The sequence below is a fragment of the Peromyscus maniculatus genome, chromosome 12 (genome assembly GCF_049852395.1).
Source record: "Peromyscus maniculatus bairdii isolate BWxNUB_F1_BW_parent chromosome 12, HU_Pman_BW_mat_3.1, whole genome shotgun sequence".
Lineage (NCBI taxonomy): Eukaryota > Metazoa > Chordata > Mammalia > Rodentia > Cricetidae > Peromyscus > Peromyscus maniculatus.
Genome location: NC_134863.1, coordinates 50,730,125 through 50,757,539, shown reverse-complemented (window position 1 = coordinate 50,757,539; position 27,415 = coordinate 50,730,125). Strand labels below are relative to the sequence as shown.

The 27,415-nt window shown below is 36.2% G+C and overlaps 1 protein-coding gene across 1 annotated transcript in view; it reads left to right on the top strand.

Moving 5' to 3' along the window:
• The first annotated feature begins 681 nt into the window (after positions 1-681).
• Epha6 (EPH receptor A6) overlaps positions 682-27,415 on the top strand; it is a 921,293-nt gene continuing 894,559 nt past the window's right edge. Inside the window, exon 1 of the mRNA XM_006981610.4 lies at positions 682-1,185. Within this exon, the coding sequence (XP_006981672.1) occupies positions 801-1,185 (385 nt within the window). The 5' untranslated portion in view covers positions 682-800. The remainder of the gene's footprint in view (positions 1,186-27,415) is intronic.

The following is a 27,415-nucleotide window of genomic DNA, read 5'->3' as shown; positions in this document are numbered from 1 at the left end:
GTGCCAGGCACCAGTCGACTTCCAGCCTGCAGTGGCTCCTCTCTATCGCTTCTTCTATCCCTATGCTTTCCAAGGACTTGGAAGAGGAGAGGTGGCCAGATAGCTTGCTGGTTCGCTCTGGTGGCCAAGTTTGGGAGGCTGGCACTCAGACACTTCAGAGCTGACCGCTACCATCGCCAAGCTGTGCCCAGGGCGCTGACCTGCATCCCTCTCCCCTTTACATCCGGAGAAATGTGGCGAAAGGGGAGGTGGTGTCCAGAGCTGACAGTCTATCATTACATGGGGGAGGGGGGACGCAAGTGATTGGGGGACTAAGGTAGCTTCGGTGATACCCAGTAAGTAAGCCGCTGCCACGGCCTGGGGGAGGCGCAGATGCCACCTAATCTGTGGTGCCCACGATTCGACACTTAGACCAGGTCACTCAGTCAAGAGGCTGAGCGCTCGGTCCGCTGCCTCCTGGGACCATTTGAGACCCCGCAGAGCCTCATTCGCCTGGTTCCCCAGACACCAGCCACGGGAAAGTTCTGGTCGCCCAGGCTATCCTTGCTGTCTGCTGTACGCCCTCTGCTCTGGGCTCTGCAAGTGCCAACTTGGGTCAAGAGAAACGCTAGGGTCCCCAGAACTGCACCTTCACCGCCCGACTGGACATCCCTACCAACCCCCAGTACCCTCCTTCAGGCACCTTCCCCCCGCCCCCGTCCTCCTTCCCCTCCCCCAAACTACAGCCTGAGCTCGCTCTTGCGCGCGCGCTCTCTTGGGCCCAAGTGAATAGTCCTCGCTTGAGCGGGACACGGCGGTGGATGCAATTCCCCTCGCCTCCAGCCGCCAGGAGCTCCCCGGCGGCGGCGCAGGCAGCATCCTCCTCCGAAGCAGCTGCTCCTGCACCTGGACAGCCTGGACCCTCGTGCCCTGCTCACGGGGCCTCACGCGGGGGGCGCCCCGGGACTTCCCCTGCGGGCCGGGTGGAGGAGGAAGAGGAGGAGGAAGAAGAAGAGAGCTTGGACCAGGACCCCCACCCTACCAGGAACACCTGGCTGCGCGACTGCCACTTCTTCTTAAGGGGGAGAAGAGAGCCAGCGCGAGCCATGGGGGGCTGCGAAGTCCGGGAATTTCTTTTGCAATTTGGTTTCTTCTTGCCCCTGCTGACAGCTTGGACAGGCGACTGCAGTCATGTCTCCAACCAAGGTAAGGGACGAACGGAAGGGCTGGGGGAGGAGGGTGCCTCTGGAGTGAGTACTCTTGTCCACTGTGGCAGGTAACTTTGTCCCTGGGTCAGCTCCTCTGGACTTGCCACACTGTGGTGTCCAGGATGTTTCCTGACCAGAGAGCCCTGATTGCATTGCCTGGGACCAGCTGCCCCTGGAGCTCGGCAGTCTTCTATCTCTAGGATTCTTTCCAATGCTTGAGCTGCCACAGCACATGGGTTCCTTAGGGGCATTTGCCTGACTGCACCCCCCGTTGCGCAGTCTCCACTGGAGGTCAACCTCCATGGCACAAACCTAACTGCTTCTTGGAGAATCTTTTACAAAACAGCAACGTGTGGATTCTCCTCCAGAGCTTCTTGAGAGAAAGGTCATGACTCTTCCTGGACCCTAGGCACCTGTAACTAATGATCAGCCTGTTTTCTCCAGGAACTGTGCGTCGACCTTACTCAGTTTCTGAACTTTGTCTACCATTCTCTTCTTCAAATTATTCTTACAACAAATGCTCACGTATCTGAATCGGTGTTTCTATTTTTGAGAGAACTGGGTAGATGAGTGTTAAATCTGAAATTCCAAGTTATGAATATCCTATTCATAAAGACTAGTTGTTGTCGGATTTTTAGAGGACTTTCACAAGTGGGTAGTGGAAAGCTGAAGGCGAATGCTGTGAGGAGGGGGGGATGATGAAAAGCATGTGGAATATTTGAGTATATTCTTTCCTTCACTCAATGTTTCATGAAATGTATCTCTTTGGATTTCTGCTATGAATGTTTAAGGATACAGAAAAATATCACCTGCATGTCCTATATTGCTTTCACACTAAGTATCAAACAACCATAAAAGTTTTCTAGAGGTACCTGGCTGGATGCTCTCACTGATACAGTGAGGATCACCAATATGTCACCTGTTAGCGGAGACACTCTAGGCAGACTTCATCTCTAATTCAGCTTTGATCAATTATATTTGCCATTTAACATGGAAGACACCTAGAGAACATTTTCTGAAAGTACAAATAGAGGTCAGACGAGAGTGTGCACTTTGTGTTTGATAGGCAGGAGGAGGTTGAGAGAGAAGGCAAGCCAAACAACAAAGCCTTACTTTTGTCATAATTGTTTATGTGGCCATATTATTTTATCTAGAAATGAAACAATCATTCGGGAACAATTCACATGTTCCTGTTTATAAACAACACTATTGATATGTTATTTATTTATTTTTTATTTGACAAAAATATAATCTCAATTATTATTTGGAAAACATATATTATCCCCATGACTTTGACATGTCACGTAAGTGACAGCTATAATGCCATACTTTCTCTTCCACAGTGGTATAGCTTCAGACTGCATCCCTGGTTGGTCTTCAAGGATTATTGGTATTAAGTACCCAGACATAGTTTAGTTTACTTATGTGGAAATACAAACTATGGAAAATAACATGTACTTACTTGACATTTTATTTGAAAGGAAAACAGTCTTTAAAAATGAGGAAATCAGATGTTTATTTAATATCAATACTATTGTCTATGGAAATGAAATTTGTGTGTAGTTTGAGATTCATGTTCACTACAAAGTTTAAAATGATTCCAGTCTGAAATTTCCCGAATAGTTAATTCTGTAGTACCCATGTAAGTCAGCATCAATCCTAGGCCCTGGTTTTATTCAAACAAATAAAACACATATGAACATCCCCCAAAATGAAGTGCCATTCTACTGAAGCATGTTATGCTAAACTATGACCTTACAAATATTCATATAAAATGCAAGAGCCTAGTGGAGATGTTTCTTAAACTCTTAGAGTAATTTTCTTCCTTCTCTTAGTGAATCTTACATTCTTTTTAATGATTTTTTTTTAACCTAGAGTAAATAGAAAACATCTGAACCTTATTATTTGCTTCAATTAGCTTAACTTATTGCTTGGACATTTTTTCCAACCATCCCAAAACCTAAAAAGGACCGTTAAATATCCCCAAATAAAACTTATAATTTGAATACGTATTAATATACTAAAAATACAAGTATAAACTTACTAGGGCCCAAAGATAAAGTTGGATAAATTGAGTTTGTTCTCCAGGACAAAGTTACAAAGTATGGTCAAATTTTTCATCAGTAATAAATGGTGATTTGTAATATTGGGATGATTAGAGGTTTTGACAAATTTAGAGAATACCAACATAATTGTGAAAATTAATAATAAATTATCACCCTTCTATAGATTAATCTTCAGAATATTTTAGAGAAAGTTTAATTGATAATTTCATAAAGAGACAGCGAACTGAACGAGAGTGCTTGTCTATCTAAAATGTGGGCTGTTACAGAATTATGTGAACAACACAGAAAGATTCAAGTAAAATTTGCATTTAATTGTAATAGATGTAAAAATAAATGTCAGATATTAATTTTTAGAAGATACTTTTCATATTGCTTGTAATTTTATTATTTTTTTTGAAACCTGCTATTTCATATAGAACAAATTTTCATTTTTCAATAACCTTCCTTCTTGATTAAGAACATTCACAAAATGAAATGGCATTGCTCTGTGTCTATTTTTGTCCAATGATTATATATAAAATCCTTCATGGCTGACTAGACTGCCTTCACCCTCTGACCTCCTACCCCATCCCCAATCTTCCGCACTAAGGCAGGGGCAAATAATGGTGCTGACAAGAAGTGAGTTACCTCCCTGTTAAGATGGACTAAGGGGACCTCCCCATAGACAAGGATTCTTGTCTTTGAACTGGGTGGAGAGCTGTAAAGATAAAATGTGCTGTGAAGATAAAATAAATAGTTTGACTCTTTCGATTACCCAATGCTCTTTGAAGCAATATGAAGGTAGTGGTGCTTCCCACAACACTTCATCTGATTAAGTTGAAATGTAATTTCTGTTAGACAGTCTCTCATATGCCATTATTTCCCCTTGTATTTTTACAAACCACAGTATTATTGAGGAATATATATATATACCTTGCATCTCCTTACTAGTGAGTAGAAAACTGAGTCTTACTTCATATGTAAGTTAACCAAGTGTAACAATTACAGTGGCTACTGGCCATCAGGGATCTATTTATTCAAACATTATGCTCCTTTAACAGGGTACCATGTAGTCTGAATGAGTTGATGCATCTCTTAGGGTGCTCACGTTTATAAAAAAAAAATCAATTGCTTACAAAATAATTCATTAAGTCAACTTATTTGGCTACATGAAGCACTGAATTTATTTTATTTTCCCTATTGTGTGATATGACTTGTTACCAGATAATACTGGACCAACATTCGCCATGGTACTAGTTGGTTTTATTAATTTATTGATTTGGATGAAATGATGGCAAGAAAACTGAAATTGTATGTAAAGATAAGTAAACATGTTAAAGCACAAAATATCTGCCTAAAAATCAATTATCTAAAATTAACTGCACTATCAGGAGCACCACTCATAAATTGTTAAAATGGGAGAAATACAAGAAATTAGTTAACATATTTTTTAATAAGGACAATTGGATAATTTATTGACAATATTTCTGACAATATTTCTGAAAGATTCTTCAAAGTAGTTACAAATTATCTTCAAAGATAAACTATTGATAGGTGTAGGGATGTCTGAGATTATTATTGCATGTCCTCTTGGTAGACATAATTATACATAAAATATAGAATTTGATTTTATTATAAATAGGAAGTTCAAGTTGTGGAGTCATTAGGAATAGCATCCAATATAAAAAGTTTTTTTTTTTACCAATTCAAGAGTGCTCTACAAAATCTGTATATTATTTGCTCTGAGTTACAAATAAACTAGATTTGAAAATCTTATTGCACAAAAATAGTAACAGGTTCATTAAAGTTATGTCCTTTATACTAGAAGTAACATAAATAAGATTATTAAAAAACTAATATAATGCATTGCTGATTCTCTAATGGAGAAATGTTATTTTAAAGATACAAAGGAGATAATGCATAAAACTTTTGAGTCCAAGAGAATTCATAACAAATCTCATATTTGTCTACAAAACCATTCTCTGTTGCACAATCTTTTCTATTTGTCTATAAACTTTTTTTCTCTTGTACAATCTCAACAACCACTTCCCTCTCTTTCCACACAAGTATTTCTTCTACATGTTCCATTTGTCGCAAATAGAAAAAAAAATTCTACTTAAAAGTCAACTACATTGCAACATTCATAGAAGTCTTTTTCCTTTGGCTTAAAATTTCTTGGCAATCTAAACATGGTAGACATCAATATGCATAGTTAAGTAATTAAAACAATATGCATCTGCCCATACATTGCTAATCATGTAATTAAATAAAATATTAAATTAATAACATGTCTGCAACAATCAAATAAACTTAACATTTATATATACGTCATTATTTTCTTAAAAATTGAAAATATATTGCTATTATTAATGCTTTATCTTGAGTAACATATTTAGTATGTAAAATTTGGTGGCTGAAGAGATGGCTCAGCGATTTAAAGTGCATGGTTAAGGATAGGAGTGTGTTTTCCATCACCCACATCTGTTGGCTCATAACTACACATAACTGCATTTCCACTGGGATTATGCGTTTGGCCACCTGCACGAGCACACATGCACATAATTATAAAATAATAATAAACTTCCAATAGAAGAGCAAATTACTATATATAAAACAAAAATAACAAAACAAAGCATAAAAATAAATTTTAGGTGATGAAGAAAAAGTTGAGGTCATGGGCATATTCTGTTCCTCCATACAAACCTGGTAAATAGTACAAACAAACAGACAAAAAAAAAGAAAGAAAGAAAGAAAAAGAAAAAGAAAAGAAAAAAATTGAACGAAGCATCAGAATAAAAAGTCACAGGACAATTGTGGTCTATTAAATGAGAGCATTGAAAAGGGACTGTGTTGAGGTGCAATTTAAGCTTTATCCTCGGGGACGAGAAAACATAACTTGTTCTGAGCAAGAAGTACATTAATGCTAGAAGGAAATGGTTCATAAAGAACTGTGCTCCACAAATATGAAGAATGGTGTCCAGTATGACTGGAGTTTACTGAGCAAAGGAAGGAATTGCAAAAGTTTAGTTTGAAAGATGGCAGACTTAATGGAATTAAAAATAAAACATGCTAAGAAGGTAGGTTTTAATATTATCTCATGTAAACTGGATGGTAAGGGAACTCAGGTCCATCTCAAGAGCAAAGAGAGGGCTGGAGGCATGCAAGAGCAGAAGTAGGAATGTGGCTATTGTTCAGGAGAATGGCTGTGACAGGCTGGCCCAGAGCACTGGGAGGGGGCCAGAAAGCAAATAGTTATTGAGGAGTTAAATATTGGGAAAACGTTACCCCACAAAGAAACAAATATAAATTCAAGCATCCTGATTATATTTTCTTAAAAATCTGAATTATATACTGTATCCCCCCCCCCATTAAATGGTCTTGCTTTGTGGTTATTCATAATTGATGGTTTAAGAGGAATTGATCAAAACAAAAATACCTCACAAAAATACGTAGCTGATTTCCCACATTTTCCTGATCAAACTGAATAGTATAAAAGACTAATCATATGAAACTAAGCAGCACTCCTCCATGGCCTCTGCATCAGCTTCTGCCTCCAAGGTCCTGCCTAGTTTGTTCCTTCCCTAACTTCCTTCAATGACAAACAGTGATACAGAAATGTAAGCCAAACAACTCCCCAAAAACAATAGTCATAAAAGTGCAAGATGATATAAGTATATTTGGTATATTTATATATTGCATAATGATATAAATAAATGTATTAAAGGAGCCGGGCAGCAGTGGCACACACCTTTAATCCCAGCACTCGGGAGGCAGAGCCAGGGAGATCCATGGTCTACAGAGTGAGATCCAGGACAGGCACCAAAACTACATGGACAAACCTTGTCTCATAAAAAACAAAACAAAACAAAAAAGGTATTAATGGAGTTACAGTGATATGGAAGTATAAGTTAACCCCCTCAAAGAGTACTCATAAAAATGCATAATGATATAAGTATATTTGATAATTTATAGATTGCATAATGATATAAATAAATGTATTAATAGAGTTGGTGATAAGGCCTCCATGTAAAGTCTTTCTGTACCACTCATTTGAAAGTCATATCTAATCTTAGTAAGATTTTCCTGTTTCAAAATACTGTACATTATGCCAATAAGCAATGTACTAATTTTTTTTAACCACAGCTTTCTGTCTGTAGTTTTGTTTTTGTTTGTTTGTTTGTTTGTTTGTTTTTTGGCCAGGGTAGCTAATGACTCAAATAGGTTTGGCCATCTGCACAGGACAACATTTATTAATGTCTAAGATCAAGGAATGAAAAGCAATAGAATTGTCTTTAAATGCATCCATGTGTTTTGATATTGCTTATTTAAATGAAAATTCCAACTAATACCGCATGTAAAAGAGACAAGTTGTTTTCAGTTTTCCCCATGAGTCTCTTCTCATCATTGAGTATGAATATAGATTAACAAGTGTTAAGTTTAAGATCCAGAAAAATGAATTTAAAGGTATATGACTTGTGGGAGCAAGGACATTGAAAGATGCTTCAGTAAATTTTATATAATTTAAATTTTTTCTGAGCAGTTATCTACCTTTTACTTGAACCGCCTTCCAAAATGTCATTGAAAAAAAATTATTAAAATCACATGATCATAAAAGAGCTCATAAAATGTTATTCAAAAACAAAAATAGAGAGCAGAAAATTCCTAGTTTAACAATTTTAAAATTCATACTTTGAACATTCTTCATGTAAATATTTGTGATATTTTAAAATATATTCACATGTAGTAAATCTTTATAGAATGTCTGGTATAGTGATTCCCTTTGAATAAACAATATGGCCTCTTACATGACACGCAATTTTAGTCTTTATATATGTCCTAAAAATGTCAATGTTTATTTTTTTCACCATATTTCTTAATGACCTGCTACATGGTATGCAGTCTACTTGCCGGATATAAAGGATCCAGAACCAATGTCCGTATTGGAATGTCACATCCAGTGTAAAACATTCAGCCTGTCTCCAAATTTGGCAGAATTTTTTTTCTCAGTATTTGAATCAATTATCTGGAAAGTATTTTAAAATCATGTTGGTCACATGAAGCATGTGTCAAATGACATACACACATAAAAATACACACATACATTGGTTGATGTTCACATAAAAAACATTCTGTACCATTTTTTAAAAAAACTGAATCTATTATTCTAGTGCAATTTATGTCAAAGTTAAATAACTAAATCATGGAATAAACTCAGTATATAAAGTGTCAGGGATCGTATGAGCTGCTGATACAACAATGACAACACCCAAACATAGGGAGTTTCCTGAAATCCTACTACAAAGGGTCAGATATTTCTTTAGGAACTTCTTATTTCATTGTAAGAGATTTGAAGATATTAGAATAACATCTTTCATTGTAAAGGAGATTCTGTGATAAATCAGAATAATCAAATGCTATCATCAGTTTCTGAGCTCTATTTATAAATTGCTTCTTAAGATAGTCTACTCTTAATTTTATGACTATATATATTCTCAATTTAGTTATATAAAATACATAAAATTATTTTACAGGCTTACAGTATTTGTACAAATGAAATTTAAATATATCACAAATTTATGACTTTCTATAGATTGATATTGAAGTGAGCTTTTGTTGAAGGGATATTAAACTGACTTATTCTGGTGTGTTCATTTAAAGGGATATTTTATTTAAAACTGTAATTTGTCTTGAAAATATAAATTTACACTTTCAAATAGCAGCAGACATGTTTTGTTGTTTGTTTGTTTAGGCTTTAGAGAGAAAAATAGGATGAAAATGCATGCTTTAAGCCCATATCCTGAGAAATGTTTTCAGCTAGTTTCTGAGTACATTGCTGAACTCTTCAGCTGCTGGCCTATGTGCCAACCTACGCTTGATGGATATACTTGAAAATAATTGCTCTTCCTCATATATCATTACATTTTTCAGGTGGTAAGGTCCAGTTTTTGTTCCCTGGAGATATATGATAATATGGACTTGGAAAATCAGTGTGAGGGATATGAAATGACTTATTTTGTTATTTTCTCTTTTGCTTTTTTTTTTAATAATATTATGGGTACATGTATGTGATGAAAAGTACTTTATGCAAATATGCATAATTCATTTAATGTATCCATCTGCTAATACCAGGTCAATTATGTGTTCTCTGAGGTAACTGTGCAATATACTTGGATTTTGTGGTAGATGAACACAGCAAATGGAAACACTTTATGCTACAGTACATAAAGCATAAAACATCCAGAACAAGAGCACTTGTAATTCATATTTATAGAGTTTATGATTAAAGTAAAACAACATAGAGAAATTTACCTGCCAATGCTCATTGTAACTTTCTTTTATGTAGTTTTTAAAAAGTCCATTATAATCTAGAGAATAAGAAACCTTGTGTTAGAAATATTCCAAGTAAGAACTGAGAGTAACTGAATATATGCTTCCAGGTTGAATCATATTTGATGAGACCTTGAATTGTCTTTAATATTGCTGTGATACTTTAATATTGCTAGAGACTATTTAAATTAGATCCATAATTAGAGACTTAAACTATAAAATGATCTAAGAAATGATATCTTTTATTCATCCTAAATTAGCCTCTCCATGCTGAAGCCATAGTAATGAATGACCTGGCCTGGTTCAGGACATTGTGAAAATAAGCCTGTTGGTTATGGATTCTCCATGGTGTGACATATGCTGAATAAAATATTATGATCTATGACCCTTCATTTCTGAAAATATGAAGGTGCCTACTAATGAAAAATAACCTTAGTTAAAAACTTATTATGGTAAATCCCTTTTATGCTCTATTTCTTTGAAATTAAAGTGTACTTAAATTGTGTTTACCTTGTGAGTGTAAATAGTCACCATTAAGTGTGATGACTAAAAGTATAACCAACTGCTAGACCTGATTACATAAAATCAAAACTTACTATAACACTTTCTACATGAAAATATGACTGTATACACCAGTCTACTTGCTCCCTGGCAAAATAAATGCTATGCTATCTGTGAATATTTTAGAACACCAGAATTTTTGTAAAGGAAGTTTACTGTTGCCTTGACTATTTCATATGCTCCATTTAAGGAAGGAATAGTTGTAAAGAGATTCTTATTTTTATTTGACAAACCGCAAACATTTGGAGCTTCATACTCTCAGTATAGCATATTACCCACCATGATTTAAAGACAAGTAAAATTTAGCATGCTCCAATTTCATTGTGATTTTTATGACTGTACTAGAACTATAGGTACTAAGGGGACAATAACTTATGGTCTTACAGCATTGCTCTATAATAACTTCATTTTATAGATTAGACAAAATGCAGTTCATTCAGGTTATTAAATTAACACTTTGCTGGTTTGTTTAGTGTAAAGTGCAGGTGTAGGAATCTTTATAGCTCTCACTAGTTTATGGGCAGAAATCTATTTATTGATATATTGTTTCTGAATTTTCAAGAACTCTCTTGGCTTAAATGGTGAGTCTTTAAGAATTAAAGTCTTAGCATTTTTTAAGTGTTAGCAAAGTTTTAATAGTTTTATTAAAGCTAAGCAATATTGTTTCTTCAAAAATCCTACCAATATCTACAGGAAAACTGTATATGTTTCTATTGTGAGATTCTGAAGTAATTATTTAGTGAAATGCATAAAAATATTAAATATGTAATGTTTAATTTATTTTTACTTAGATACAAATACTACAGTTCTTGAGAAGGATTCATATATCTTGTGAGATTTTTGTTAGCTTCAAAATAAATACATATCCAAATTTAAATTACATTATTGGCTTTATGCTTCTTTGTAGTGCTAAGTACAGGGACTGTAAACGTTAAATTCTAGTTTCCCACTTCAGAGAGATTAAGATGTAGCTAATCCTGACTACAAAGATGGCTCAGTGGTTCAACCACTAACTTCTTTCAGAGGACCAGTGTTTGGTTTCCAGCACCCACACAGTGGTACAAATCACCCATAACTCCAGTTACAGTGGATTGAGAATCCTTTTCTGACCTCTGCAAGCCCTAGGCATGCACATGTTCACATACATATGTGAAGGAAAAACTTACACAGAAAATCAAATAAATTTAATGATTTAGCCAATAAACCTATGTAGGCATCAGTGGATATACCTAAGCTCCTGCATTTAACTGTTCTGAAGATTTGGACTCTAGAAAAATAAAAAAAACTCTGTTCTCAAAGATGCATGAATTATATACAGAGGCAATGAAAATATGGAGCCATTTAATATGGGCATGACCATATGTTTGACATAAGCTTGTGACTATTTGAATAAAATCTGTCCTCACTCTAAGCACATTGCCATAAAATCAGATGTCTACATGACATCAGTGTACTAGAGATAGAGAGGTATAGAAAAGGCCAAAGAAGTGATATACACTTCACAAATAAGACATTCTTGTCATGTATAGGATGGGGCTGTGACTCATTAATCAAAATATGTCAACCTCAATACCTGAAATAGAATTAAGCTGAAATTTTTATGAGGATCCCAGTTTTTAAACAATTTTGAGTTATCTTGTCAGCATTTAAAAATTAAAACTTACTGTACATTTTAAGTGGGGCCATTACCATTTAAATGGTACTCTGCTTTAGCCTGAGTCTGGAGCTTATTACTGTATGGTATGATTTGTCTTTTCATTTAAATTTTAAATCTGACTTCTCATACCTTTTATATTTAATTCTGGGATTCTTTTCAGAATCCACAAAACACAAAATTCATATTTTAGCAAATTATAAGTAGACCGGGCTGTTGATTACTTATCTCTGTACATGTCTACATAATCGACAACATCTGGATGGTTTTTGGTTATATGAAATCTATTAATAAGATGTCCCTTCAGTTCTGTGGAGATGCATGCATGGATAAGTGCTTTCTGAGCAAGTGTGAGGACTCTCTGATAAGGACCGCGGAATCCGTGTCACAGCATGGCCTGGTGGTCCATGCATCTATAACTCCAGTGATAGGGATCGGAGAAGAACAACAGGTCAGGGGTCTCACTTGTCAGAGAGCTCCAGGTTCAGTGGCTGCCCCTGTCTCTTGAAAAAACAAAAAGAAGGAAAGAAGGAAGGGAGAGGAGGAGGGAGAGAGGGCGGGAGGGAAGAGAAGAAAGAATGGAAAGATGGTGACAAACAACTGAGGAAGACATAGCAACATCAATAGAACTTCATGACCATCATACACATGCGTGCGCGTGCACATGCATACACACACACACACACACACACACACACACACACACACACACACACTTTTTTAAAAAATATACCTTCAAGCCATAGATGGTTGTTTAAACGTGTAACCCAGCTATTGGGAGTGGAGACAGGAGAATGGAACTAATTTACTGCCCACCTAGGTTACAGAGTGAGATCCTGCCTCAAAATCAAATATTTCTTCAAAATCTAGTCACCTGCTTTCACGTTTTATTCTTTGCTGCTTCACGGCTACTTCCCCTTTCCTAACTTTATTAAGCATTGCATTTTTAGTGGTTTTAAAATGTTGGATTTACAGGTATTTAAAAAAAATTTTAGAAGTTAACTTTTCATTTGATATATTCTGTATTTTGTATTTAAAAAATATGCCTCTAGAAACACGTAGAAGTAGAAATCGCTGCCAGAACTTGGTATTTTTTAACAGAAGAAATCAATTGCAGATTACCCATGATTAGCTGCTGACATTTAGAATTGTACATTTAGAATGTCAAAAAGCACTGAAAACTCCCAATCTAGCTCCTAAATTACAATAATACTCCCTATTTTCAAATTCAACATTATACTATCTTCCATTTTTTTCATAAAAATATGTTTCCAAAATAATCTAAATTATTTAAATTCTATCAGATATACAATAAGATCTGTAATAATTAATTGTAAAACAATGTACATTTTAATATGGTAGATGAATATGCATGCCTCTGTTCATACAACCAGGCTTTATTGAGTTGAAAAAGTTTTTGGAGTTGTGGCACTAACTTTAAATACTATTTGCGTGTGTGTGTGTGTGTGTGTGTGTGTGTGTGTGTGTGTGTACGCTATTATGTGCACAGTACAACAGACACAGCCATCCACGGGACAAAGAGCCCATCTTTTAAATGTACCCTAGCCTTAGTTAGAAGTTCTACTCTCAATGCAGCAGAAGAATCCACGAAACCTGTAAAAATGAGACCATTTGTAAAAAAAATGGCCCATTTCCTCCTCACTATATTTGCCATTGATCAATCTTTTTTAATGCTGTTTGCACCAGTTGTGATCAGCTGTCCATTTGAAATATGAATGTGTTCTAGTCCAAAGTTAAAAGAGGGGGTGGTTTATATAATTGGGCTATTTTTTTAATCTTTGTTAGTTGTTCTGAAACTGAAATAATTATAACCTTTCTGAGTTTAGGTTCCAACTCTTCATATACCTGTTATATGTATCACATTTATTTCAAGAATTTCTTGAATTGGTTGTTGATTATTTTATTATTGTATTATTCTTTGACTATCAACAGTGTTTTGAATCCTGAATTATTTTCTATTCAATACTTCTGTTCCACTGAGATAGGCTTCTGAAGGATTCATGTACTCAGTGTTCAGTAGGTACTGGGAAGATGAAATAACCATTTGCCCATCACTGAGTACCTGAAGTTTATGTGTGAATGTCAGCTCTCTGGTGAGAGTTCAGTGGCAGGATCACAGATAATGGAACTTATTCTTAGGAGGGGTTACTTCCTTAGTTTAAATCTGAATCTACTAAAATCCACTTATCTACTAGCCCTGGGAAGAAGAATGACTTCCTGCCTGATTAATAGGTGTGGGAAAGAGAAGAGAGCCCAGCTGAAGTGTTTACTACACAGAATAAGGCTGGCACAAAAGAGGGTGTATGTGGCTCTTTTTTAGAAACCCACTGCTCTGTAAACCCCTTCAGATCTACACAATCTTCTAATGGTGTCTATCTCTGAATGCTGTCCTTGAAAGGAAAAAGCACCAACATGGTTGAAAGAGGTATTGAGAATTTGAGTAGGGATTTAGGATGATTTTTCATAGAAAACTAAATTTCTTTTCCTAAACATTATTTCTTAACATTCTCTTTGTTGGATCACATTACAGTTCTACAGAGTAATCTGTATTGGTCTTGTGCTCAGTTAATTTTCCAAGGGTTTTGTAGCTTTGCACCTTTCTTGGATCTCACTCTGTAGACCAGGCTGGCCTCAAACTCACAAAGATCCACCTGGCTCTGCCTCCCGAGTGCTGGGGTTACAGGCGTGTGCCACCACTACCCAGTGCTCTCTTTTGCATTCTTACACAACTGAGCTACAGTGCAGTGAATTTTCTGAGATGTTTAATGTGTAGCAATCTTTCCCCATCATTTTATTTCATTTTTCTCCATATATTATGGCTGTAAGTTAATGCCTCAGAGTATGCCCTGATGGCAAATATTCCTTTTGAAGTTGTAGTTTAGAAAGCAATTAAGTGGGTGTTGAAAATATCCATACATTTGAACTTATTATTTCTAACTTTATGAGTTTAGTTATTTAAATGACAAGGAAAAGACAGAAGATCTGTTTGCTTATATATAAGCAATTTAGATTTCAGCCTTATTTATAAAATGAAAAATTTGGAATCAAATTATATAATTCCAAATGGGAGAATCTTCTGGGAGATGACTGTATTTGCCTGAAATAATTTCTTGAATGATATCTTGTACTTTGATAAGAGTAACCATAGATTTCTCTAGGAAGTATTGGACAGATTTGTTTTGTTGCTAAAAAGATTATGGGAGGTGACAAGAGAGGGATAAAAGATGGCTTATAACAAGAGGAGTCAATGGAGACTGATTTCTTTTAGCCAAGGAGACAGCATTAAAAGGATGGTTAGGATTACCCTATTTGAGGTGGGGGTTTTGGGGGGGGATTTTTTGGGTGTGGGGGGTAATTTTATCTCCTACTCCACTACCTTGGTCTTGAAATCTGTTACATTCTGAAAAAAAGAAAGATAAAAAAATTAGATGGATATATTCTCTAAAGATCCTCCAAAAAGATCCCTAAGAATGGATATCAGTGCTATAACTAAGTGAAATTCTTAAGGACTAGGCTTTATCTGGCTTGGAAATTCAGAACAGGTGCTGGGTCAGGAATTTTGGTTCCATCTAGTACTATGTTCTAATTCCTCTCCAGATAGTAGCATGTATGTGACAACAACCTCACAGGAAATTTACAGTGGACAAAGAAATTGGGTCAGAAAACAGATCTCTGTATAACATCATTAGCAAGCACTGCATCTGGATGATATTTATCCTTTAGATTTAGAGGTTGGAAGTGATCCCAGCCTAAGTTTATAGTGTTGTAGAAGAGGGCACTCTGCAGCATGCTGAGCAAGCACCACACCTTTCCTGCTGGGTTGACTGTCATTTCTCAAAAAATATTTAGCAAGTTTTAGTAAAAGTTATGGGGTCTTTCTCTTCTAATTGTTGTGGATTAAAGGAACATTGGTTTGAAATGTAACACACAGCATAAACGTACACATAGAGAAAAGGAAGTGTAACTAAATACAGCAATGCCACTTAACAGATGAGGTAAACAGAGCATAAGAATATAAAAACACAGGAAGTCATAATGCCAGAGCCAGCCAGGATTTGAATTCCTGACAGTTTAGTTCCAATTAAATATCTGTGTTCACAATCCTGTGTAGTACAAATATTAAAAAGGTCTTATAATAAAAGAAATCCCAGATCCAGATATTAGGGTAGATGCTGAAAGATCAGAGAGACAAAGGAACAAGCCACTGCCACATCTCACCCCGCCAACTCCACAAATCCTCTGACTGAAAGCCTTTGAGTCCTCACCCAAAAGGCTCCAGTCGAACAAGCCTCTAGCTGAAAGGGCTTCCTCAGTCAAAAAGCCTTCTAGCTCTGTCTCCTCACGCCTTATATACCTTTCTCTGTCCACCAGTTAAAGGCGTGTGTGCTTCCCAAGTACTTGGATTAAAGGTGTGTGCCACAAGTGTCTGGCTGTTTTTTCTCCTAGAATGAGTCGATCGCATGTAGTCCAGGGTGGCTTTGAACTCACTCTCTGTGTCCTGAGTGCTAGGATTTAAGGTGTGGGCCACCACTGCCTAGCATCTATGTTTAATCTAGTGGCTTGTTCTATTCTCTGATCTTCAAGCAAATTTTGTTTGGGTATGTTGTCTGATATATTGTTAGAGTACACAATATATCACCACAATCCTGTGTGATGCCTCCTGTTGCAGTAAAACTGACATTGACTACCTGGGAGAATGTGCTCTTCATCTGTATGTAAAAGGGAAGAGATATCGTCCTTGGTTGCAATTCTGCTCTTTGGAACTACTGATAATTTTAAGCATTTCACATTCAATAGCCAAAGGGATTTTATTCTCAAAATTGTGTGTAAAGTCGCTGAGAGTATGGCTAAATTGGTACTTGATGCAAAAGTATGAGGATATGTTGGGATTACCAGTACCAATGTAAAAAGCCATTGTGGAAACATGTCTGCAACCCCAGTCCTGAGACAAGAGAATACTAGGAGCTCATTGGCCAGACAACTCTAGCAGAATCATCAGACTTCCAGTTCAGGTGAGAGAGCCAAAACAATTAATTAATTAATTAATTAATTAATTAATTAAGGTGGAAAAGTGATTGAAGAAGAGACACAACACAGATCCTGGCCTCCACATGCATACATGTGTGGAAGTCCACACACGTGAAAACATATAAAACCTATATATCAAGCAAATTATTACAATAGATGAAGCATCCTCCTATTTTGTGTGCCTAGAAGTAATACCTGATCACCCACTGTTATTTTCAAAATTCTGATTTGAAGCCTCACATCTTTATTGAGCATTTAGTATCCTACATAGGAAGTGGGAGTAATTTTGAGTAAATTTTGTTTGTTAAGTTTAAGTTAATGATTGCCCCCCTCATAATTTTAAAGTAGTTTACTTGGTTGTCATAGTACCTAGAACCTGGCAGGTCATTGTGTGTTGTCTTCTCTTGCTGCCTATCTGTTTGTGCATGTCTTTTCACAGGTAGGGGTGAAGGAGAGAAGCAGTGGTGGAGGGAGACAGGGAGGCAGCACAGACTGGATTACTTTCTCTACGTGTTTTAAGTTCTTCCCATACTAGATCACAATTATTCACACAAGCACTTCATTTTAGTAGTTTCATGGAAAGAACTATAAATTTAAGATTGCACACTTTACTTTTTTACTACATTTTAAGTTTTTATATTAAATTTTCCAAATATAGCCTGCTTATGGTTGCCATACAAGGAAAATCAGTTGTAATTTAAGCTCATACACTGGGTATGTGCTCTTTGGGCTTACAGAGGGAGTTCCACTGAAACTCACAATCATGTTTTCTAGCCAGCAGCTTCTTATTACACGCACATTTGGAAATGCATCAATGACAGAGGGTTTGAACAAGGAAAAGTCAATAAAAAGCCAAATTTGTTCTGACTGTCTACAGTAATTTTATTCCACTACTTTATCTTGTTTTAAGTAAGATAAGCATCATAAATTTCTGTATTTATTTTGCTAGTGCAGTTTTTAGCAACAATAATTTACTTGGCAGACTTAATCAAGCAAATTAGTAACCAAAAGGGAAAAAAGGAAAAATGCTTTAAAATACTAGGTGAGTAAGAAAAATTCACACAACTGCTAGAATTTAAAAATGCAAAGAAATTAAATGAAGTATTTGAATGTTTTAATGTAAACTCTATCAAGATTTAAAAACTATTTTAAAAGAACATAATTTAGAAAAAAGCTTTATAAAAATTAGTTTTCCTGAATTATATATATATATATATATATATATATATATATATATATATATATTGTTTTTAACAAAAGCCAAAGCCAGTAATTATATTTGAAGTAATATTGTCCCCTTAATATCATTTTATTTATGGAACTTACTATAGTTCATAGTGGAAAGGCTATTTAGTATATTTATCTTCCTCTGTTGGTCATCTTTATAATGTTTTCCTGGTACATTAAAACTGTCAAGTACTGTGTAAACCATCTGAAAAGCAAAAATAAAACAACACCCAATGCAAGTCATACACTTGAATTATCCCATGATATTCTCCTTCGTGGACTTCTATTAATTCTCTCAATGTGGATGTAGCACAATAATAACCATATTTTGTCTTCTTTTCTTAGGGAATTGTTATAGCATGTGTTCAAATGACAGATCTGTGAGGCAGGTTCCAAATAATTGGATTTAGTGTGTCTGAGATACTATTTAGGACACACATTTGTAATAAATATGCATGCTTCTGCACCAGCTTCTCTTCGTATATGTTGTGGCTGTTATTTTGGTGTTTTTGTGGACTCCTAACTGTGGGAGCAGGTGTCCCTTTTCTTCTTTTGCCTGTTCTTGAGACTCTTTTCTTCCTGTTGGGTTGCCTTGTCCAGCCTCACTTTGAGGGATTTGGTCTTGTCTTATTGTATTATGTTTTGTTGTTGTCTCTTGGAGGCCTGCTCTTTTCTGAAGAGAAACAGAAGAGAATCAGATGCAGGATAGGGGGGTGGGGATATGGTGCTGGGAGGAGTGGAGGGAGGGGAAACTGTGGTCAGGGTATATTGTATGAGAAAAGAATCTATTTTCAATATAAATAAATAAATGTCTATGTGAATTAGATGTGGACAGTTTGAAAAATACTAACTTGAATATTTGACACTAAACATCCTAATTGTTTTCAAGCAACAGGGATGAAGATGCTAACACAAGCAGAAAAGAAAATTGTTAGGAAGCTTTTGGGCAACCTGTGGAATCAAAGAAAAACCTAGAGAATGGACTGGAAAGGTCGAGAACAAGTATAGATGCTGTGTTCTGGGTATCAAGGGTCTATCAGTCTCACTGAATTGGTTCCAACCATTTCTTGTATTTCTCAACTGAAAATCCCAGTTGTATAGAATAATTTCTTCTTGACCTTGCTCTGATCCTCAGAGCCAAAAGAATAGTACAGTCCTCTGACTAATGACCTTGCGAGGACTAGACAAAATGCAATAGAGTTCTTTAAAATCTTTTCCTAGTGGAATATTCCAGGTGGAATAGGTAATGGATGGCCAACACCCAACATATACCTAACCACTTACCATGCAATATGATGATGAAATATCTCCTTTTAGCATTTTAACTTCATCAAAAAAAACTAAGCAGAGAATACATGGGCTTATCTACATCAGTCTAGAATTTTCTTCTTCAGCCTAGACAATTTAAGAAACATTTGATAGAAAATCAACAATATAGGAGATATATAATAACAGAACATTGAAGCCTACTTCCTATTTCTTAGAATACAGTACTGGAGTGTCCTTTGTTATCATAAAACTCCTATTCTAGAATTGAATTCAGCTTGTCAGGCTTGGTTGGCATCTAGCCCCTTTACTAACTTAATCATGGTCTCTGGTGCTATAAGAGAAAATTTTAGGAAAAAATTAAGCTGTACCCAATATTGATCTACTTTCCACATGGAAATATTATGCTTTTTAAATAACATTTATTCCTAAACTAGAAGAAAATAATATGTTTCTAAACCTTACATTTTGAGAACTGTCTAGGAATCTACAATTTAAGTAATTTGCAAGATAAGATTTCCACAATTTCATTTAAACATGTGTGTAGATAAGATTACATCTGAGAGCCACTTTCCCAGAAATAGTTGCCCACAAGTACATTACTCTTTGCTAGATACCACAAGAATTTCAAGTATACAATCCTTATAGCAATCTTTAAGTCAATACTATTATTACATTTACTTTATTTGTGAGGAAAATTTCAAATGAAATAAGCAATTTAGCACAAAGTTAAATTGTTTTAGGTACAAGATTTTTTAAAAATTTTATTTTATAATTTAATTTAATATTACATATCAGCCACAGATTCCCTTGTCCTCCACCCTCCTCCCCTCCCCCCCCCCCACCCCCACCCGCCCCCCATCCCCCACCCTCCACCCCTGCCTTCCCCCAAGCCCACCCCCCATTCCCATCTCCTCCAGGGCAAAGACTCCCCTGGGGATTCAGCTCAACCTGGTAGATTCATTCCAGGCAGATCCAGTCCCCTCCTCCCAGGCTGAGCAAAGTGTCCTTGCATAGGCCCCAGGTTCCAAACAGCCAGCTCATGCACTGAGGACAGTCCTGGTCCCACTGCTTGGGTGCCTCCCAAACAGTTCAAGCTAATCAACTGTCTCACTTATCCAGAGGGCCTGGTCCAGTTGGGGGCTCCTTAGCTATTGGTTCATAGTTCATGTGTTTCCATTCGTTTGGCTATTTGTCCCTGTGCTTTTTCCAATTTTGGTCTCAACAACTCTCGCTCATACAAGCCCTCCTCTTTCTCGCCAATTGGATTACAGGAGCTCCTCCAGGGGTCTGGCCATGGATCTCTGCATCTGCTTCCCTCAATCATTGGATGAGAGTTCTATCATGACAGTTAGGTTGTTTGGCCATCCGATCACCAGAGTAGGTCAGTTTGGGCTTTCTCTCCACCATTGCCAGTAGTCTATTGTGGAGGTATATTTGTGGAATTCTGGAGGCCTCTCTAGTACTTTGCTTCTTCCTATTCTCATGTGGTCTTCATTTACCATGGTCTCCTATTCCTTGTTCTTCCTCTCTGTTCTTGATCCAGCTGGGATCTCCAACTCCCCTAAGCTCTCTTTCCCTGGAACCTTGCCCTTCATTACCCCCACTCATGTCCAGGTTGTTCATGTAGATCTCATCCATTTCTCTGTCATTGGGCAATCCCTGTGTCTTTCTTAGGGTCCTATTTTCTAGGTAGCCTCCCTGGAGTTGTGAGTAGCAGTCTAATCATCTTTGTTTTACATCTATATCCTCCTATGAGTGAGTACATACCATGTTTGTCTTTCTGAGTCTGGGTTTAGGTGCAAGATTTTATTAATTGAATTTTATCATCCCAAAGACCTAATACACAGGAATATATATATATATATATATATATATGAATATATAAATATATTTATTATATATAACAGGCATGTAATTTTATAATAATATATGCAACTTCATATATAAGGATATATGAGGATATATGGGAATATATATTCCATATATATATATATATATATATGAAATTACATGTAATTATGTTGGATTTGATTAGGATATGTCCTTTCCAATCTAATATGACTCATGGTCTTTAAGAAAAGAATAATTTTATACAAAAACATATATAAATAATGCGCTTGAAGATAAGGGTATACACTGCAATTATGAATTTATAAACCAAAGAATGACATACGGTGATATCAGCTCACCTGAGGGTTAAAAGGAGGCTTTCTGTGAGAGCCTTGGGAAGAGAAATTCTCTGAACATCTGAACCCAGGCTTATGCCACTGAGGCTGTTAGTCCACAGATCTTGTTATTCTAAACCAACCCACCTTCTGATATCTATATAAAAAGAACTACAGGAATCTACGACATGCAGAACGGGATTGTGTGTATGCATTATGACTCCAGAGCCTTCTTAATAATATGTTATGTTACCCATCTAAATGAAAGAAAAGTAAATTACTTATCTCTCAGTATACAGGAGAGATTTGGTATAAGAAAGATAATCTGACTAAAATCACTAACATTACTGTTTTTTCTGAAGCTTGACTACTCCTTCATAAGTGTAGTGTGTACAAAAGTACATGTCTGAGATGCCTGATTCCATAAGTTGGGTTTTTTACAAATTTTGGAATGATTGCTCATATAAAAGGAATATCTTAGTTTGAGATTCCTGTTAAAGTTGCCATTTATGTTTAATGTCCATCACTTATAAACAATCTCAACATAATTCTATCTGGTAATTGTGGAGAGCCTCCTTTCTGACTATGAAACACAACATGACACAATATGACATTAGGTCAATATTCAAAAAGCTTCAGACTTAGGATTTCCTGTTTAGAAATGCTCAAATTGCTATTAATGAAATGACTTACATAAAACCTTAACAAAAGGTCGAGAAATATGACTAACAATTATTTGAAAAAATAATTGAAATTTTATCTTTTATTTAGTTGCATAAATAAATCTAAATTCATTTAATAATTAAAATAATAAATAAATAATCCCTGTGAGAAGAAAATCCAAGGAAGTACTCTCTTCCTGTGTACATTCACCTCCATGCACAAACCCCACATGTCTTATCTTCCATAATCTCAGCCTTTCATCCTACTAAGGACTATTACCTGGATATGCTAAGCTTCCTTTAGTGGCTTTGTATGTTTTAATCAGACAGTAACATAATATATAAATGAAATTTATTGTGTTCAGAAATAAATAAAATGAACTGCAGAATGAGAATGGAGAGTTAAGAAGAAAGTAAAATTTAGATAGACTTCACACCTGCAACCTCGATTCTATTGTTAGGAGCTGTGCAGATGATCAGGGAACATCAGAAGTTCTCTAAAAGGATAGCTAAATGATGGAGCTCATTTCTTCTTTTAACTATCTGGAGTAATTAAAGAAAAGTTGAACATAGTTTTCTCCTTGAGTTCAACAGAATTAGTGATATATAGAGTAGAGATAGCTTACTGTTGAAGATTAATTAGTAATGTTCTTGGCATGTACCTCTGTGTATTGTAATTATTTCTTTTATAAAACTCTGTTGAGCTGCATAGTTTAAAGGGCTCAGGATTAAATTCAAAAGTAAAGAATATCCTTATTATTCTTACTTGTTATTGATTAATTGATTTGACAATTTGATGTGTAAAATATGACTTTATTAATTTTTATTTTGGGATGTCAGAACATATCACATTTGATTAATTTACCTGATTTAAATTTCTGTTATATGTTTGTGTGTATATATTTTTTCATTAGATATCATAAAACTATTAATGGCTATAGAATGGATTTCAAGAAATTATTTTAAGGCCTGCAAGTATGTTAGTCCAGATAACCCTTGTAGCTAAAAATTTTTCTGTCTCACCCAGTCCTCAGCTGCTCAGACCCAAGTAAACATATAGAGGTTTATACTAATTAAAACTGCTTGGCCATTAGCTCAGGCTTACTACTGACTAGCTCTTGCACTTAAACTCAGCACATTTCTGTTAATCTATATGTCGCCATGTGTTCCGTGGCTTTACCTGTGTGCCATTACATGCTGCTCCCTGGACAGCAGGCTGGCGTCTCCTGACACAGTTTCCTCTTCCCGGAATTCTCCTTGTCTGCTTATCCTGCCTATACTTCCCACCTGACTACTGGCCAATCAGCGTTTTATTAAACCAGTGTACAAAAACATTATCCCACAGCAAATCTTAGAACTTTTAATTCTCCAGGATCAGCCTTCTGTTTGCTGGAATTAAAGGCATACAACACCAAACCCATGCTAAAAATAAGAACACAAAGGTAGATAATTAAAAGCAATATATTAGTACTTTTGACTTATAGGTGAGTGAAATGAAAGTCCATAGTTGCACAGACTTTGTTGTCTAAATAAGACTATCATTTAAAAATAACTGACAAACATGGTCACACTTATCTAAATATTAAACTCAGAGTAAGAGAAGAGAAAGAATTTTCATTAAATCAACTAAATTAACTCATTTTGTCAAAGTTACATGGCTATGAACAAGTCATTCAATTTTCTTATCTTATTTGCCTATCAAATAAGATAGAATAAAGCTTGCCATGTCATATTTAAATAACAATACAGAATGACTTTTTACAGAAAAAAAAAAGTATACCAATATTAAAACTGAAAGTTTTTCTGCGTCCCAACTGGCCTGCAGTTGGGACAAATCTCTCTCACCCACGGTCCTGAAGCTGCTTATAAAAATAATCACTCAAAAGCTTATATTAATTAAAAATGCTCGGCCATTAGTTCAGGTTAACCACTGCCTAGCTCTTACACTTAAATTCAACCCATTTCTGTTAATCTATATGTTGCCACATGTTCCATAGCTTTAGCTGTGTGCCATTACATGCTGCTCCCTGGACAGCAGACTAGCGTCTTCTGACTCAACCTTCCTCTTCCCAGAATTCTCCTTGTCTCCATATCCCGCTTATATGTCCTGCCTGGTTACTGGCCAATCCAGGTTTTGTTAAACCAGTGTACAAAAGCATTATCCTACAGTACAAAAAATGCTGCAAATCTTCAGCATTCAGGGAAAATATAAGCCCATGGTTATTTTTATAGTACTGGTAAAAAAATCTACAGATGTCCTCTATGGTAAACATAAATTCCATAGGAAGAAACTGAAATATAATGACAATTTTTGTAAAACCTTGTCCCTACCACTTGTGCATTTAACAGGTAGCTTTCATCTCTGTGATTTTATCCATATATAGGAAAGTTGTGTATTTTCTTCTCTCATTCAGTAAAAATCTCAAAATGACCTTTTTCAAATGATGGAAGTGATATGTAAATAATGCTTGGGAACAAACAATTTAGGCCATTAACATTCAACTAGAATGGGCTGCTTCAGTGAAATCATGGAGGAACATATGTCAAAGCTTAAAGGAGTAATACGTTTGTTTCTCAGGAAGACGCCAGCAGAATTAATTGAGTTAGCTGACTGGCATTCCCCCCACCCCCTGTGGCCTTGAGGAAATATTTTAAATAATTGAGCCCCCATTTGCAACTTGGTAAGATACTGACACACACTCCTTGGAGGCTCTATTCTTCAGGGTTGCAGTGGCAATGGAATATTGTTTGTCAAAATGTTTTGAACGTTTCGAAGTGCAGCACAATTATATGAGTTCATTTGGCTTTGCAGCAGATGCTGGAACATCTTCACACACTGTCGATCAAGACATTTCATCATTCATTCCACATTTACTGAACAAACATTAATTGAATTCCAGAGACTGTGATTCATGTTAGCATTAAACAGGGACCCACTCAGCCTCACTCTTGAGCCCAAAGAGAGAAACAGAGCTGGAGACTGAAGGGCAGGCAGCACAGATGAGTTGCTATGACATGTGCTTAGGTTAGCTTGACTGCAACAATGGACAGTGTGCCTGTTGTGCCACCAAGGTAATGTGCTGTCCTGTTATGTTATGAAAACAAATGAGGCAAAATGGCAGGAGAAAGGAGAGTTTATTGTTCTGCATGGATTGCACACACTAATTTTCTTTTTTCTACTTGAGGAGGTAGCTGCATTATTGAACTCTAACAGTAATCTCAGAAAGTTTAATCAGAGGCAGAAACCATTATCACATCTCATTTTATACATGAAGGAAATGTGGTACAGAAAAGTTAAGAGAATTAAATAAGACCACCTGTCTTAGTTACTCTGGCACTGCTGTGAAGAAACACCATATATAAGGCAATTTTAAAAGAGATCTTTACATCCTGATCTGCAGGCAACAGACAGAGAGAGAGAAACTGAGCCTGGTGTGGCTTCTGAAACTTTAGAACTATCCTCCTCCTCCAACAATGACACACCTATTCCAATGAGGGCACACCTCCCAATTCTTTCCAAAATAGTTTATCATTATATATACAAATATATAACGAGTATATACAAATATATAAGCCTATGAGGGCCATTCTCATTCAAACTACCACACCACCTGACAGGACCAGAGAATATGAAGAAATATTGTGTAGTCATAAAATTGGTCAATAAGAGGTGAATAAAAAATTAAAACAATTGATATAATGGTCAGGACATGGAGGAGACTTTCCATAGATGCTTTCTCACAGCAGATATAGGTATTTCCTGAGAACTTAAAGCTATATCCTAACAGATGAAAAGGCTTCTCTAACTGAAAAAAATGTTTAATAAACACAGAGTGGAAATAAATAAATAAATAGAATTCAGTATGTTAACTACCCACTAATAATCACAGCCACAGTTTTCTTTTTTCTTTTTAATTTACAGTAGGTTAGTGTTTACAGAGACTGTTTCCTGGAGAGGATGGTGTCTGAATGACATTGTTTATGATGAAGAGGCATCCAAGAAGGATTTATCAATAAAGAGAAAAGTGAAACTGGGTGTTGCTGTGCATTCTCTTCACGTCAAGAGAAGTTCGGCATCATTCTTCACCAGAGAGGTCCCTCAAGAAGTTTAAAGACATCCTTGACTGCATAGGACATTCATAAACCAACATGGAATAAATGAGAACTTGTCTAAAATAAAAGGTGAAAAAGGCAATTTGAAGAAATATGTATGTATAGAGAAAGTCAAGCACACGGGTGGAAGTGACTGGATGGAACAGAAGAATTTGGAGGGAGGTAACCATCTAACAATGATGCTACCATTAATTACATTTTAGGCAACTTGTGTCTTAGCTTCCTTTCCCTTTTCTCTGATAACATACCCTGACAGTAGCAACTAAAGAGGAAAAATGTTTCTTCACCTCACAGTTCGAGGTTGCACAATCAGTCATGACAAAAGCATCAACTAGTCAGATGACATCCACAGTAAAGAGCGGAAAGTAGTGGATTAATTGATTCCCACTAATGCTCATCTCTTTCTCCTTTTCATTTGTCCAGGGCCCAGCCTATGAAATGGTGCTGTCATACTCAGGCTGAGCATTCCCACTTCAATTAATTCAACTAAGAAAGTCTCTCATAGGATGTCTACACACCAAGTAAATCCAGATAGTTGGTCATTAAGATTCTCTTCCCAGGTAATTCTTTATTGTGTCAAGTGGAAAATTAAAATTTACCAACTTGACTCCATTACTTCTCAACTTGACATACAAAGACATCACTTTAAACATTAAACGCCAACTCTGTATCTCCAAAATCTCATGTTTATATCATAGCTTAATATCTAGTCTTTAAAAGTCCTCATCATCCTTAAACATTCTAACCCTTTATATGTCCAAAAATCTCTTAAATGTGAGTTACTCTAAAATTTCATACTCACATTATATATTGGCACAAAGTACACATTCATATTCTAAAACAAAAGAATCATGGCACAGTTAGGAGCAATCAGATCAAAGCAGAACCAAATCCCGAAACAGAAAAAACAAAATCCTGCAGCTCCATGTCAGGTATCTAGGATGTCTGACAAAATCAGCCATGCTCTTAAGGCTTAGATTGCCCCCTACTACTCCAGTTCCTACACACGACGCACCCATAGCTCCTCTTCTAGACTCAGGCTGGCTCTACTGATCGCTTAGAGCCTTCCCTGGAGAAAATCCTATGGTCCTGGCATCCCCAATGTTCTGGAATTTCAACTGCAGTTTAGGATTTACCTTCTGAATGTAGGCCCCAG